This window comes from Schistocerca gregaria, chromosome 5 (assembly GCF_023897955.1).
Source record: "Schistocerca gregaria isolate iqSchGreg1 chromosome 5, iqSchGreg1.2, whole genome shotgun sequence".
In the NCBI taxonomy this organism is placed as follows: Eukaryota; Metazoa; Arthropoda; class Insecta; order Orthoptera; family Acrididae; genus Schistocerca; species Schistocerca gregaria.
Genome location: NC_064924.1, coordinates 214990198 through 215005441, shown reverse-complemented (window position 1 = coordinate 215005441; position 15244 = coordinate 214990198). Strand labels below are relative to the sequence as shown.

The 15244-nt window shown below is 42.7% G+C and overlaps 1 protein-coding gene and 1 long non-coding RNA gene across 4 annotated transcripts in view; one reads left to right on the top strand and one right to left on the bottom strand.

The window, feature by feature from the left end:
* The window catches only part of LOC126272577 (uncharacterized), a 372861-nt gene that overhangs the window by 58283 nt on the left and 299334 nt on the right, over nt 1–15244 (bottom strand). The window lies entirely within an intron of this gene.
* The window catches only part of LOC126272576 (follistatin), a 749028-nt gene continuing 739056 nt past the window's right edge, over nt 5273–15244 (top strand). For both annotated transcript variants that reach the window (XM_049975500.1, XM_049975499.1), the window contains exon 1: nt 5273–5563. In XM_049975500.1, coding sequence (XP_049831457.1) covers nt 5371–5563 — 193 coding nt within the window. In that variant the 5' untranslated portion in view covers nt 5273–5370. The remainder of the gene's footprint in view (nt 5564–15244) is intronic.

The following is a 15244-nucleotide window of genomic DNA, read 5'->3' as shown; positions in this document are numbered from 1 at the left end:
ACGCCATGCTCTCTGCCTCACCTATCACATCTGTCTCCCCTCCCCCACGCGGATCCTGTACGATCTCATTCCATTCCCCCACTTTCTCCTTTTCCTTGAGAGGATACGGATCCTGTACACCTCCCGCAAACTCAATCCTCCTCACCCGCTTGTCTCGCCCATCCTCTCCCGCCCCCACTCGCTGCCACGCCTGTATTCCCATGTCCCACCCAGTCTCCACCTCTCCACCCTCCGTACCCTCTCCCAAGGTGGCTTCCACCAGCTCCCCCTCCCTGATGGTGTCCTCCTCCTCTCCATCTACCCCTCCTATCAACTTTGATCTCCACCCCCCCTAATTCCTGTGTCATTTCCTTTAGGCACCCTCCCTCCCATCTCTTTCCTTTTCCCCCATCCCCCTTTCTCTGCTCCTCTCCCCCCAGGCTTCCCCTCCCCCTTCCTCCCTCCCCCTATCTCCCGTGCCCATGGCATCTCTGCTCTCCCCTCTCCCTCTCCCACTCCCTTTCCTCCTCCTCCTCTCTTGGCAGGTCCCACACGCCCAGTGAACATTCGCGCACCGGAGATCATCGTTATCAGTGTCTCGTGTGTGTGCGCCTTCGTTTGTGTGCAGTATTCTTTCGCCGTCACGCCACCACTGTTCACGTGAGCCGTCGCCGTCATCCATGTTATGTGCGCCGTGTCAACTAGTATTAGTGATATTTCTCGTCCAGCGTGAACGGCTCCATGTTTTTGTTTTTTAGTGTCTACATATTTTGATTGTATTCTCTGTGCTACCTATATGTAATGCTTCTTGTAAAACTCAAGGTTGAAGAGCGGCGTACTATGTTGCTGACAGCCCACCTTTGTATAAGGTGATCAAAGTCACAATAAAGAAAATAAAATAGATTTCAGCTATCAGTCGTCCATTTGAAATTGAATTGGCAGATCTACATTTCAGCTAGAAACTATCAATGCATGTTATACCTGTTGGTCGGGCTTCATCCACAGTTCATTGAATACTAGTTTGTAGCTGAAATCTATATCTGCCAATAAAATTTCAAAAGGGCTACTGATAGCTGAAATATATTATTTACACGTCAATATAACAGTCGCTGCGTGCAACAGCCTCTGAATGGAGGGTGACCTGATATACCATAATCTCCAACAATAATATAGCGCAATCTTAGTGCCGACTGTTGCTTTGACACTGTAAGTGATTACTACAATGCACTACATTCGTAGGAATGCCCCTTTGCACCGCTAGGTGTCGCAACAGATTTTAATGCTAAAGACACTGGTACTTCAAAAAAATTAAACAAAACAATATATCGGGTGATCAACAAGTCAGTATAAATTTGAAAACTGGATAAATCACGGAATAATGTAGATAGAGAGGTACAAACTGACACACATGCTTGGAATGACATGGGGTTTTGCTAGAAATAAAAAAAATACAAAGGCTCAAAAATGTCAGACAGATGGCGATTCATCTGATCAGAATAGCAATAATTAGCATAACAAAGTAAGACAAGGCAAAGATGATGTTCTTTACAGGAAATGCTCAATATGTCCACCATCATTCCTCAACAATAGCTGTAGTCGAGGAATAATGTTGTGAACAGCGCTCTAAAGCATGTCCGGAGTTACGGTGAGGCATTGGCTTCAGATGTTGTCTTTCAGCATCCTTAGAGATGTCGGTCGATAACGATACACCGCTACTTCAGGTAACCCCAAAGCCAGTAATCGCACGGACTGAGGTCTTGGGACCTGGGAGGCGAAGCATGACGAAGGTGGCAGCTGAGCACACGATCACCACCAAACGACTCGCGCAAGAGATCTTTCACGCGTCTAGCAACATGAATTGTTTATTTTTTATTTATTTTTTTGTTCTAATAAAACCCCATGTCATCCCAAGCATGTGTGTCAAGTTTTACCTCTCTACTTACATTATTCGTGGTTTATTAAGTTTTCAAATTTATACTGACTTTTTGATCACCCGGTAATTACAAAGTGGTTTCAGGCACAAATCACACTGATCCTTAAAGGGTTAAGTTACTAAGTTTATTATAGAGCCAGAGGTTTTTACTTAAATTGTACTTTAGAATGTTCTCTCCGTCGTCAAACAACAGACTTAGAGCCACTTGCCCTGCGTTGGCAATTAACATTCACTAACGGTAGCTTGTAACTTTACTCATCATTGGCTGTGTGAGGCGCTAATTGTTTACGATTTATGCGTGTGTGCTCTTTGCATATGCGGTACTATTGTTATTGGTCAGTGTAGCTCCGCATACCGATTGCTTAAATTACCTTGCACCGGCCTTTCTCTTTCCATTTCTCTCCTGAAAATGACGGGCCGTTGACCTACCCACCTATAAACTAGCCATTTTCAGTGAACTATCATTTTTGATCAATGCATGTAATGCCTGTTGGTCGGGCTTCATCCACAGTTCATTGAATACTAGTTTGTAGCTGAAATCTATATCTGCCAATAAAATTTCAAAATGACGACTGATAGCTGAAATCTATTATTTACAAGCCAATATAACAGTCTTTGCGTGCAACAGCCTCTGAATAGAGGGTTACCTGATGTATCATAATCTCCTACAATCGTATAGCGCAATCTTAGTGCCGACTGTTGTTTTGACGCTATAAGTGATTACTACAATGCACTACATTCGTAGGAATGCCCCTTTGTACCGCTAGGTCTCGCAACAGCTTTTAATGCTAAAGACACTGGTACTTCAAAAAAATTCAATAAAAAAATATACCGGGTGATCAAAAAGTCAGTATAAATTTGAAAACTGATTAAATTACGGGATAATGTAGACAGAGAGGTACAAATTGACACACGTGCTTGGAATGACATTGGGTTTTATTAGATATAAAAAAAAAAATTCCAAAAACGCCCGACAGATGGCGATTTATCTGATCAGAATAGCAATAATTACCATAACAAAGTGAGACAAAGCAAAGATGATGTTCTTTACAGGAAATGCTCAATATGTCCACCATCAGTCGGCCGTGGTGGCCGTGCGGTTCCAGGCGTTCCAGTCCGGAGCCGCACTGCTGCTACGGTCGCAGGTTCGAATCCTGCCACGGGCATGGGTGTGTGCGATGTCCTTAGGTTAGTTAGGTTTAAGTAGTTCTAAGTTCTAGGGGACTGATGATCACAGCAGTTGAGTCCCATAGTGCTCAGAGCCATTTGAACCATTTTTTTGTCCACCATCATTCCTCAACAATAGCTGAAGTCGAGGAATAATGTTGTGAACAGCACTGTAAAGCATGTCCGGAGTTACGGTGAGGCATTGGCTTCAGATGTTGTCTTTCAGCATCCCTAGAGATGTCGATCACGATACACTTGCGACTTCAGGCAACCCCAAAGTCAGTAATCGCACGGACTGAGGTCTGGGGCCTGGATGGCCAAGCATGACGAAGGTGGCGGCTGAGCACACGATCATCAGCAAACGACTCGCGCAAGAGATCTTTCACGTGTCTAGCAACATGAAGTGTTTATTTTTTTTGTTCCAATAAAACCCCATGTCATTCCAAGCATGTGTGTTAATTTTTACCTCTCTACCTACATTATTCCGTGGTCTATTAAGTTTCCAAATTTATACTGACTTTTGATCACCCAGCAATTAAAAAGTGGTTTCAGGCACAAAGCACAATGATCTTCAAAGGGTTAAGTTAGAAAGTTTATTATTGAGTAGGAGGTTTTTACTTAAATTGTACTTTGGAATGTTGTACCGCTAGGTCTCGCAACAGCTATTTATGCTAATGAGACTGGTAGTTCAAAAAAATTTAATGACATAATATAATAAAAAATTGGTTTCAGGCACAAATCACACTGATCCTCAAAGGGTTAAGTTAGAAAGTTTATTATTGAGTCGGAGGTTTTTAGTTAAACTGTACTTTGGAATGTTGTACCGCTAGGTCTCGCAACAGCTTTTTATGCTAAAGAGACTTGTACTTCAAAAAAATTAAATAACATAAAATAATTAAAAAAATTAAAAATTGGTTTCATGCACAAATCACACTGATCCTTAAAGAGTTAAGTTAGAAAGTTTATTATAGAGTCGGAGGTTTTTACTTAAATTGTGCTTTCGAATGTTCTCTCGCTGGTCAAACAACAGACTTAGAACCACTTCTGCCCATTTGTACCGCTAGGTTTCACAACAGCTTTTCATGCTAAAGACACTGGTACTTCAAAAAAAAATTAAATGAAATAGAATAATAAAAAAGTTGTTTCAGGCACAAATCCCACTGATCTTCAAAGGGTTAAGTTAGAAAGGTTATTATAGAGTCGGAGGTCTTTACTTAAATTGTACTTTGGAATGTTGTACCGCTAGGTCTCGCAACAGCTTGTTATGCAAAAGACACTGGTACGTTAAAAAAATTAAATAAAAAATATAATTAAAAATTGGTTTCAGGCACAAATCACACTGACCCTCAAAGTGTTAAGTTAGAAAGTTTATTATGGAGTCGGAGGTCTGCCCATAAATTGTATTTCGGAATCTTCTCAGCCTGATCAAACAACAGACTTAGAGTCACTTGTCCACTCGCTGCCAATTAACATTCACTGACGGTAGCTTGTAACTTTACTCATCATTGGCTGTGTGAGGCGCTAGTTGTTTACGATTTATGTGTGTGTGTTCTTTGCATACACGGTAGTATTGTTGTTGGTCGGCGTAGCTCCGCCTACGGAGTGCTTAAATTTCCTTGCACTGGCCTGTCTCTTTCCGTTTCTCCCCTGAAAATGACGGGCCGTTGACCTGCCGAAACATCGGCGGTTGTCGAAGACGGTATACTAGTAAATTGTTTCGACGTTTTATACCCTGGAAGAAACCCAGATTTCTGGCTTAAGGTGGTCTATAATCTGTTTAAGGAAACGAGGGGTACCATATTTACGCAAGTGCCGGCGACAGCGGCCGCAGCACAGACGGCTAGCGAACGAGCAGCCGCCGTGGCGGAGCTCTGCCCCCGAGTGAGCCGGCGGCGGCGGCGGCGGTGGGTGCTGTTTTTGTGGCGGTGGTGGGGGCGCGGCGTGGCGGCTCGGGCGGCTCCGGCGGCGGTCGGGCGCGCTCGGGCCGGCTCGCGGCGCTGTCCGGAGCGGCGCGGCGCTGCGCTCGGCTCGGCTCGCCGCGGCCTGCTGCGGCCCGGCCCGGCCCCGGCCCGGCCCGCGGCGCGCTCCGCCTCGCCTCCCGCCTGCCTCCCGCCAGCAGCAGAGCGCGGAGCGAGCCGACTGCCAGCGGCCAGCGCCGCCACGCCACGGCACCGCGAGCCGCCGCCGCCGCCGCCGCCGCCGCCGCACAAGAGCCCGCGCAGCAGCAGCAGCAGCCGCCGCCGCCGCCGCCGCCGCCCGGCGCCGTCATGTGACGGACGCGCGCGGCCACCATGTGCACGCACCACCATGGCCCACGTGGCCAGTCGTCGCCAGACACCGGCCGCAGCCGGACGCCACCGCCTCAGTCGCAACCGCAGCCGCTCCTGCCAGCCGTGGCGATGCTGCCGACGCCCGCCGTGCCGCCCATGCTGCCGATACTGCTGTCGCTGCTGGTCCTGACGCTGCTGATGCCGGGAGCCAGAGGTGAGTGAGTCCTTCCGCCGGCGCTGCCGCCGCCGCCTCTGCCCGCCGCCGCCGAACAGGTTTGCGCGGGGTTCAGTGGCCGGCTGCGCTCGGCCCGCACCGCCGCCGCTCTGCGCGAATTCGACTGACGGCCTCGGTAGCCGGCCGCAGCCGCTGCCGCTGCCAGTGGCGCGGCGCTTTCCTTTGCCACGTGCTCGCCGCGTCCGCAGGAGCAAAGACCTGCTCTCGCTCTGCCGGCCAGCTTCTTGAATTTTCCCCGCCTCTTTCGTCCCCGTACTTCGCGTCTTCTCACTTAACTGCGTTCGTACACCGCTTGCTTTTTACATCCGCAGTCGCCCGCCTTCAAATTTCGTGGAAGAGAGGATGGACTGTCCGTGTGCACGTGGGGCCTACTTGTTGCTCTGGCGGGCAGCCGCGTGCTGCGCCTCTGATAATCGGCAGCCAGGTGCCGCCCCTCGCCGCGTGCTGTATTCACGGCCAATTCCTGCCCGTCCGTAACGTGGGACTCCCGTCGACCGAAAGTCAACTAATACGACAGAATTTCTTGCAGAAGCGTTGCCGAATTTTATTCGCTGTAAAGATGAACGCGCTCAGTTATTAAATTTGGTTTATTTTTGACGCGCAGTAACCGCTACATCTTAATTTACGTACATAGATAACTTCTTATTGAAACTGAGACAGTCTTCAGCCTTTATTATTTTATATGGTTTGTGTACTGCGTCTTATAGTGAACGAGTCTGATGGAAAACCAGCAACGTGTCTGTTTTCGTTATTTTTGTGTTTTGTGCCGTTCCTTAGCTGCTTCTGCTTTATTATTATTATTATTAGTATTATTATTATTAGTATCTTCTGGGAGATATAGTAGCTGCAATGAATCATGACTGACGAGTTTTGCTGTTTTCTTATATGTGTTTCAATGGAATTTTATTTTGTCCTGCGTACACGAGGATCTGTTGAAACACGTAGAATAAGCAATAATTTTAATGTGAAGGTACCGATATTCCTTTGCAACTGTAGACTCAATAATGACAGCTTTCAACAGCGATTGTCTTTATTCAAATTTACTTTTCCACGGTGAAAGATCCATTTTCCTACAACGAATTTCTTTTATCGACAGAATAAATAACCGTTGTTTATTTTCGACTCGATGTTAACAAGAAACTATTCGTATACTACGATAGCTACAACGCATTTATGATTTTTTTTCCATTCTTCTAGGTCCAGTTATGTACATTGCGCTTGGTTATTGATTTCGGTATTACCTTTAGGCTTCTCGATTAACTGTTTCCAGTATCACAAACTAAGCAACATAGCTCGAGCTATTTGTGAATATTTTGTGAAAGTGCGTCATTGTGGTTGTCATAGAGATTAGAAGTAATTACTTCCAGCTGGGACTGTAATAGCTTTTGAAGAACGTTGTTAACTAATGCAAACAATTTGATGCTTTTGCTACCAGACAGTGCATTATTTGTGATTGTCTTCGTAAATAATTATTTATGATGTCCATGAGATATGAATTAAATAAGACAGATATTAGTTGCTTACAAGAATTATCTTCGTATATATGATTACCAAGTAGTGAAACACTTTTTTTCAAACTATCTCTGCACTTTTCCTATTTTAAATCAAAACATTATGTTTCTATAGCTTGTTCGAGTAACATACGAGTATCTACATCTTCATGTAATTACTATTTATTTTCCTTCCGATACTCTCCTTTTCCTCATATGGAATATTAACAGTGATAAAAGCAAAATGATATTGTGAAATGTGTAAACTGTTTCCTATCAAAGGAATAAAGCTAATGGTTTCGGGAATTTTGAGTGCACTTAATGTGGTTGTTCTTAATAGAAAAATATAATAAAACGCAGACTGTAGGCAGAGATTACTTAATGCTGCTAACGTAAGTTTATTTTTAAATGTACGCTTTAACAAAAATTGTAAAGCAAATATATTAATGTTTTCTGTAACATTATAAACATAATAGTCTTATCCCTGGAACTAAATGAGGTTCAGGGGGGCTTTATAGAAGTGGATGGCAGATCTCCAGGCTATAACTTTATCCTGCTACCGAAAAATGAAAGGTGGCTGATTACAGAATTTAAAGAAACTGTCTGATCGAAGCAAGGAACGTAACATATTTCTAGGAAGCTGAACGAACCCACAGCAAGAACCTGATTTGGTGCCTACGCAGGCTCGTCCTTCCTGTATTCGTGGAAACCTCTCTATCCAAATGCCAGAATGGTTTCTCGCTTATGCATACAGATCATTCTTCTGCAAACACTTGACTCTTTCCCTGCAGCAAGCTGACTGGAAACTGGGTTGAACAACAGTTCCCCTTTGGTATATACCTCTCGAGTTAGATTGTCATGTGGTACTCACTGTCTGAAATTAAATATAAGTTTTCGCTGACCTTGTAGGTTACGGTCTTATATTTCTCGTAGCGAATCAGGAGTAGTCGTTGCTCCCCCCCCCCCCCCCCCCCCTCCCCCGTGACGTATGTTCTTGCAATCTTAGTTTTAAATGTTTCGCTGCTAACGCAACTGGCGGAACGTCTTCTTTCTGATCTGACTGTAAATTGGACGATGGATGGAAAAGAATTACGCCAACCTTCACCTACAGAGGCGTATTTAAAACATTCGTCGGGCTCGGCAAGTAACTTGGAAATTTCCTCGCAACTCCGAGTGTATCATTTTAGCGTGTTTCTATTGATGCAGCACATGTTAACCTAAATATACAGTTCTGCTATGCTTTCTATTGTCACACGCCTCTCTCTTCCTGAAAGTTTGACATCTGCATCTTTCACAATTAAAATACGATTATAGCTTTTCATGATATTCTAATATTATTAATTCACTTTTTGTACGAAAAAATCAGTTCCATCTGTATTGCCACAGGACAGGAATGTTTTCCTAAGTAGGTCGGTCACGAGTAAAAAACAAGCCTTTTAAGTCTGTCATATGATCCGTTTCGTGTATGACCGTTCTCATAAGGGTTACATCCTAAACTTGCGATGCAAATCTTATAGTGGCTCTACAGCGTCTCTTTCTTAGAAGTTATGACACAAGACTCAAACAGGCTTCCCGTGTCTAATTGCTTTGTTATTGACCAGAGCAGGTTTAGAAACTTTGTCATTCTTTGTGTCCATGACAAGCAAACTGCGTCTTTCGTCTTCTCCACAAAGATTGGGAAGTAGTTCAAAAAAGACTTTTTGCCGTACGAGCCCGTAATTTTAAGGTCAACCAATGAAATGTCATGTTCATGGAAGGTTTATCAACAACTATATTTTGCCCTCAGTTTAGAATTTTGACTGCAACAGTCACTAGCATCTGCTGGCCTCCACCAGATTTGTTTCGTGAATTTCCTATTCCGTAGCATAAGATTAATCTAAACGTCGCGAACCAAAAGACTTCCGTTCTTTTCACATAGCTGTGACAATGATATACATTTATTTATATTTTCTACTTATCTATGCGTTCTGTCACGTAACGGAACGTTAATTATTGGCAATGAATGTGCTTGACTGTTCACACGTGAAGTGGATACAAAATTAGTAACAACATATTTTAAGCTCGAGGTCTTATTCGAAATTAGTTTTACTGACAAATACTATATCTGAAATGAGTGATTCATCTGATCCAAAACTCTCCAACCACAGTCATTATCACTTACTGTTTAACTACACATAACAGTTGTGTAACAATTGTTGGAGCACTTCATGTTCTGTGACAACAAAGAAACGTTTTCCGTAGAATTTTCGACTGGCACAAACAGAAAGCACAATAGGTAAATTTCATGAACTGAAAGTTAACAACCATAAGTTAACCAGCTTTTATGTCCTTCTGGGTTCTATAATCGTGAACCTTATGTTCTCCCAGCACTTCTGTCGTAATCAAACAAAGAAAAATGATAATCATCGTTACAGCACAATTTTTCTCGAAGGCGTGCAAGGGATTCTTCTAAGAAATATCCCCACCGCTTGGAGAAGGTCGTGCACAATATTATGAGTTTCATAAAGGTGTGTTTGTTCTCGAAGCCTCCACGCACACGCCGATCTTCTACCCATCACTTAAAATAAGGTCATTGCAGTATAAATAATCATTCAGGAACATGCTCCTCCTTTGTGGTACCGGAGAGGTGCGTTCTTAGTCTTGTCATCTTTTGTATTCAGATCACTCTCCAAAATAATATATTGAGGAAGCTATACTTTTTTGGGTACCACGCTGATTGATGGAGAAGCACATGAAAAGTACCAGTTGGTACAAAAATATACACTTGGAAACTTAGAAATTAATCCAGCTCACATTATGAATATAGGAGCTACAGGCGGCTAACGTGTTTGTATCACTACGAAATTAGAAACAAGAGGTGGATGTTACATGGAAAACTCGAAAATGTCTGTGCATAAGAGAATAATGCTTTTGTCCTTCAGCGCAAGATCAGTGTTAAAACGTGTTGTTGTCGCCTAGTAAAATCATTAGCTAGGAACAGACTGTCTCATGTCACACAGCTGCTCAAAACTAAGGTGACGACGAGGTCCTGGGTTTTTTCATCGTGATATCGATTAAGCAGTAGGCTTAAAAGTTTGTAAGCACCGTCCAAAGAGGCTCGATCTGTTTACAAGCGGCTTTCTGCAGCGACTGAAAAACTGTATGGTAATGAATGTTCCCTGCTGCAAAAGACACTTGAAAAATTGTTTCTGATCTGTTTGAAAAACTTAAGAATGGCTTTGAACACAGTGGTAATTATTTACAGTGTTCCGTGCAAACTGTCTACAACACACGAACTTTCAGACCGTCGTAGAAGATGTTTGAAATGTACTCACCTTGCCCCCGTACCCTCTTGACCTTGTAGAATCATTTAATTTCGAAGACACACAAGTCGAAAATTTTCCTTGGTTTTAATGAATCTTCGTTGAAAACATTAACACTTTAAGGTATTTCTACAAATACAAATTTGAAAAAACTGGGTGCGACGAATGTGCAGACCATCAGGCTTGTCGAGCACTTTAGGGTACAGCTCAAGTAATGTGAAGAAATCGTTTTGGAACTTCAGCATGCGTATATCGCAAGTTCTTCTTATTAACAGGGACTAATTTTGTAGGGCCCGAGCGCGTCATCACTTTAATCGGCAAAATTACAGAAAATGTTATTTCAATAGCAACTCAGGGAAGCGCATCGGTGAATATGATGTTTTTCTTGATTTGGCATTGGTAACTATCCTAGAAATATGCCCAACAATTTTAGACACAGCGTGCATATAACAACAGAAAGTGGCTGTATCACGTCTCGTCGACAGTGTTTCGGTGGTTCCCTCTACATTTGCCTTCTTCTCCGTTCGTCGAATCCGGCTAACCACGAACCACGTAAAACGATTACTTAAAGTTGCTGTTCCATCGAAAAAATTTCTTCTATCTGTCTTGCCAGTATTTTTTTTCATTTCCCGCTCTGCTATTGTTTTTCTTCCTGGGTGACGATTCTTCCACGTTTCTCCTATTTTGCTTGAAAACACTTGAAGCATTTATTTTGTTTTCGTTCTGAATTTTTCTCTCGTTTGAATATCTTCAGTTATGTAGATCTCATCAGATCTTTTCGAGTGTGTTTGAGTCATTGGTTTTTGCACTTTTTGTCAGTGAAATACCCGAAGATTCTTTTAGTTCATCTTTTGCCCCCTATTCTTTTCACACGCCAAAAGAAGCGGATCTGCTTCTCAGGATTGTGCCTGAGAGTTTGGGAATTTTTTTGACAGAGTTCTTTGTTGCTTCTAAATTTGCAGTTGCCGATTTCCTCGTGGTAGTTCCCAGAATGTGTCGAATGATCCTCACGTTTTCCCCATTTTTTTCTATTTCTCCAACTTAAAATGTGGCATTGCACTCTGCTGCAGTTGTTGTATAACTACAAAGATGATTTTCTTTCTGCCATTTATATTCCCTTAACGAGATAGCGACTTCCTGTAATTCGAAACTGAAACATGAAATTTAACGACCAATGTGTTGCCTCGAAGAGCACTGTCAGTTAAATATTATCAAGGTGTACGTCAGATGACTACTTCCATGAGCTGTGTTTCTCATGTAAAAACCTTGCGACCTTTAAAGTCACTGAGTAGTACTGGTAGTTAAGTGCAAAGGTGTTCGGCAATAGGATTCACAGTCTCGGATTTTTCATTCCTTGTTTCGTGGAAAAGGAACGGAAAAATTTCCGTTTTATGAACGATGATTTCGAAAGAAGTGTACGTTTGTTGTTTCCAGGGCTCTCGGGTGTCAAGCCGGATGCGATCGTTGAAGTCCCACCTTTCCGCCATCATCAGGTGACACTGACATGAGCAGACAGACCATTCCATTAGAATCATCTAATGATGGCGGAAAGGTTATTCGCCGAAATGTCGTGGGACTTCAACGATCGCATCCAGCTGGACACCTGAGAGCCCTGGAAATAACACATACGCTGGGAAAGCCTCTGATCACATAATAGTACGTTTGCCCATTAGAGTCTAACCGTTTATGGAATTTTGTTTGTTGCCAGATGCTAAGGACTCGACAGCTCTTCCTGGAACACTTTCGTTTTTCGCCTCAAGTACGTCAAATGTAGCACACGTTGTTTATTTAAATTAATATGCGCAGCTCTATGAACATAAATTTTGTAACGCTGTGCCGTGTTTAATGTGGTCTCCCTCCCCACTTCTCGGAAGTACATCATCCAGTACTACTGTACTCAATGGCAATTATACGTGCATACAAAACTGATCGAAGGACGTAATCAAGCTGGTTTTTTTTTTTTTTTTTTTCGAGAATTCCGTGAATGTTTCGCTTGGTTATGACTCTGAGCTGTGAAATCTAAGTTGCTATCTAGGTCATTACGTACCTGTCATTACATACCAGTACTTGTTGCGAATTGATTAACAACGTTGCCTTCGAACAGTGGTTTCCTTACTAATGACATTGATAAATCATTATACAAGAAGCCGTCTTCCACACGGCTGAATTTTGATTTCGGTTAAGTCTCTATCTACGATCCAATTCTCCACGGTTCACGATTGGGCAGCTACGGTTCAGTGTATTCTACCTAAGCTGTTTTTTTTTTATTGAACACCCTTGGCATGCTGAGAACATGGTGCGCCCTACTTGAGTCAGAAACTGAGATAACATTATTTTTATACATAGAAAAGAATAATTATGGCGCCAGCGGGAAAAATTTGCGTGGGAAGACCATCCTACACCCAATAACTTTTTTTTTGATAAGCTTTATTATATTCTGAAAACTTCTCTGTGATCATTTCTTGTTGCTCTTTTTAACAGCTTTGAGAACGTATCTCGTAACTGCCGTTCCATTTGGGCTATCTGGTTAAGGATGGATTTTTCCATTTCTATATCTTTGAGCGCGTCTGCTAGAGAGGGCTGCTGGTCTCCTTCGTTAAGAATTTATGTAGATCACCTACAGAGACGGGTGTATGAAATCTGGAGCCTTAATATAAGAAATGGAACGATGAATCATTCTGATTATACCTTCCACGAAAAAGTAAAGCTGGCGCTAGGAGAATATTAAGATAGTTCATTCAGTTAGAGAGATTTCAATTCGATGCTGTACGAGTATCAAATCAGGCGAAGCAAGGGAACGAGGTCGCACATGAATTATCGGGCATGGCAAACCTATATAGAGGTGTACGGTGAGAGCTGTCACGGCACATTTGACACCTTCAATGAATCTCACATCTCAAATGATTACTCGATTACAAGTGTCCTCAACCGTGAGGGTCTCTAACAATTCATAATGGTAACAGGTATTGAGAAAAGGAATTCAGTGGATGATAGTTCCAAACAAGCGAGTATATTAAGTTGGCGAATGCTCTTAATATTTTACGTCGAGATTTTGACGTGGCGATATATTTTTTACTATACCATATACTATTTAACGACATTAGCTCTCGACCATGTTATCATAGTGATGCAAATTTTTCAGCGTTTGCAGCTCATTATTTCTTAAAAATATGTGCGAAACGTGCTCAAAGTAAGGCTGAACTTGGCCACCTCAGAGTATCTTTGGACAAATTCATTTACGAACAGTGAATGTTGTGTCTTTTTTGTAGCTGACTGTCATCGGTGATTTTGATTGATTGCGTTTATAGTGTTGTGTCGTATTAGTGATTCTGAAACCCAGTGACATTGGCGGCTTACAGCTTCACCCTATGGAATAACCGACCAAAGTGTTGCAGTGGCTAAGACACTGGACTCACATTCGAAAGAACCCTAGTTCAAATTCCCAATTTGATATCCAGATTTAGATTTTCATCGATTTTCCTAAACCGCTTAAGGAAAATGCCGGGATGCTTCCTTTGAGAAAGCCATCCATCCCCAATTCTTTCTTTTTCATTCCTATGAAATAGCACCAACGTGGTCACCGAACTTCACGTCCTCATCAACAAAACCATCGCCAGTAACAGTGTTTTACGTATGCACTCCACGGGTGCGGACATGCTGCGGAGATTATAAGGGTAGGAGTAATCACGGAGCCTGCTATTGTTGCCTTTACCATCACGACATTAACACATTTTAGTGGAGTGATTCCATGTCAGCTCTTGGTACAACGTCGTAGTCTGATTTTGATCACTGGACAGATATTCGATGGCCACTTTGGATCATGACAGAGAATCTCACGTACACGAATGACGTGTACGGAAGTGAGCTAAGATGTTGGCGAATTTAGCGCCGGATAAAGTGAATTTTTCGATATGAAAGTGTGTTTGGGACTCATTGAAATCTGAACATTTAATTCCTGTAATGAAATTGTTTCAGGAATAGTGGCGCGATACTCACTAGAACATTCGGACCCGTATATGGCGGAGCCGAAAAGCACTCTAATCTAGTGGCCTAGTCATTATGCAGATTGGTAAAGTAACGCCGACGAAGAGGCCGAGGACATTCTAACTGTGAAAATACCGAGTACCTCCTCCCAGACTGGATGTAGATTTACGGCTAAATGAGAGCCATCAGTGAACTTACTTTAGTAAGCAGTATAGCTGTTGCTCAGATTTTAACATAAAAAATAACTCATGCATGAAGAAGAAAATGTCACATCAAAACGCTCAAATGGAAACTGAGGACATTTGACCCACAATCAAGAATAAACTATTGTGAACTAACTATTACGAACGTCAACATAGCTACAGCTAGTTGGGGACCTCCCACAGTGGTGTTTTTAATACACATCACGTTTACTTATTGTTGCTGCATCTTTTGTGAGCGTTTCCTTTCATGCTGAAAATCTCATATTAAAAGCAGGGGAACAGTAGGGGCGATCGAAAAGTTTCCGTTTGTGGGTATTGCTGCACTGTATATGCAACCCAGCGTGACTCCGATGTAGGCAGGGGTTTAGTGTGGCCTTCGAAAAGAAACTTTTTAATCGACCCTTGTATCTTCGTGATATTCTACTACTGTTATTGTAATCACTACTCTGATGACTGGTTTTGATGTAGCTCTTCACGTTATTCTATTCCTGCAAGTCATTCGATAATATTTCAAGTTCTCAAGCACAGAAACCGTAACTCCGTGGCTTATGGATATAAAATTCTTTTCTCCGGCCAGTAGAAAAAAGATTTGTGCTTTTTAGTATTTTTTCTGGTGACAATATCCTCCTAAATTGACCCTGCCTGGCGATCCAAAGCTGGCCTATTTTACCTCCAAAATGT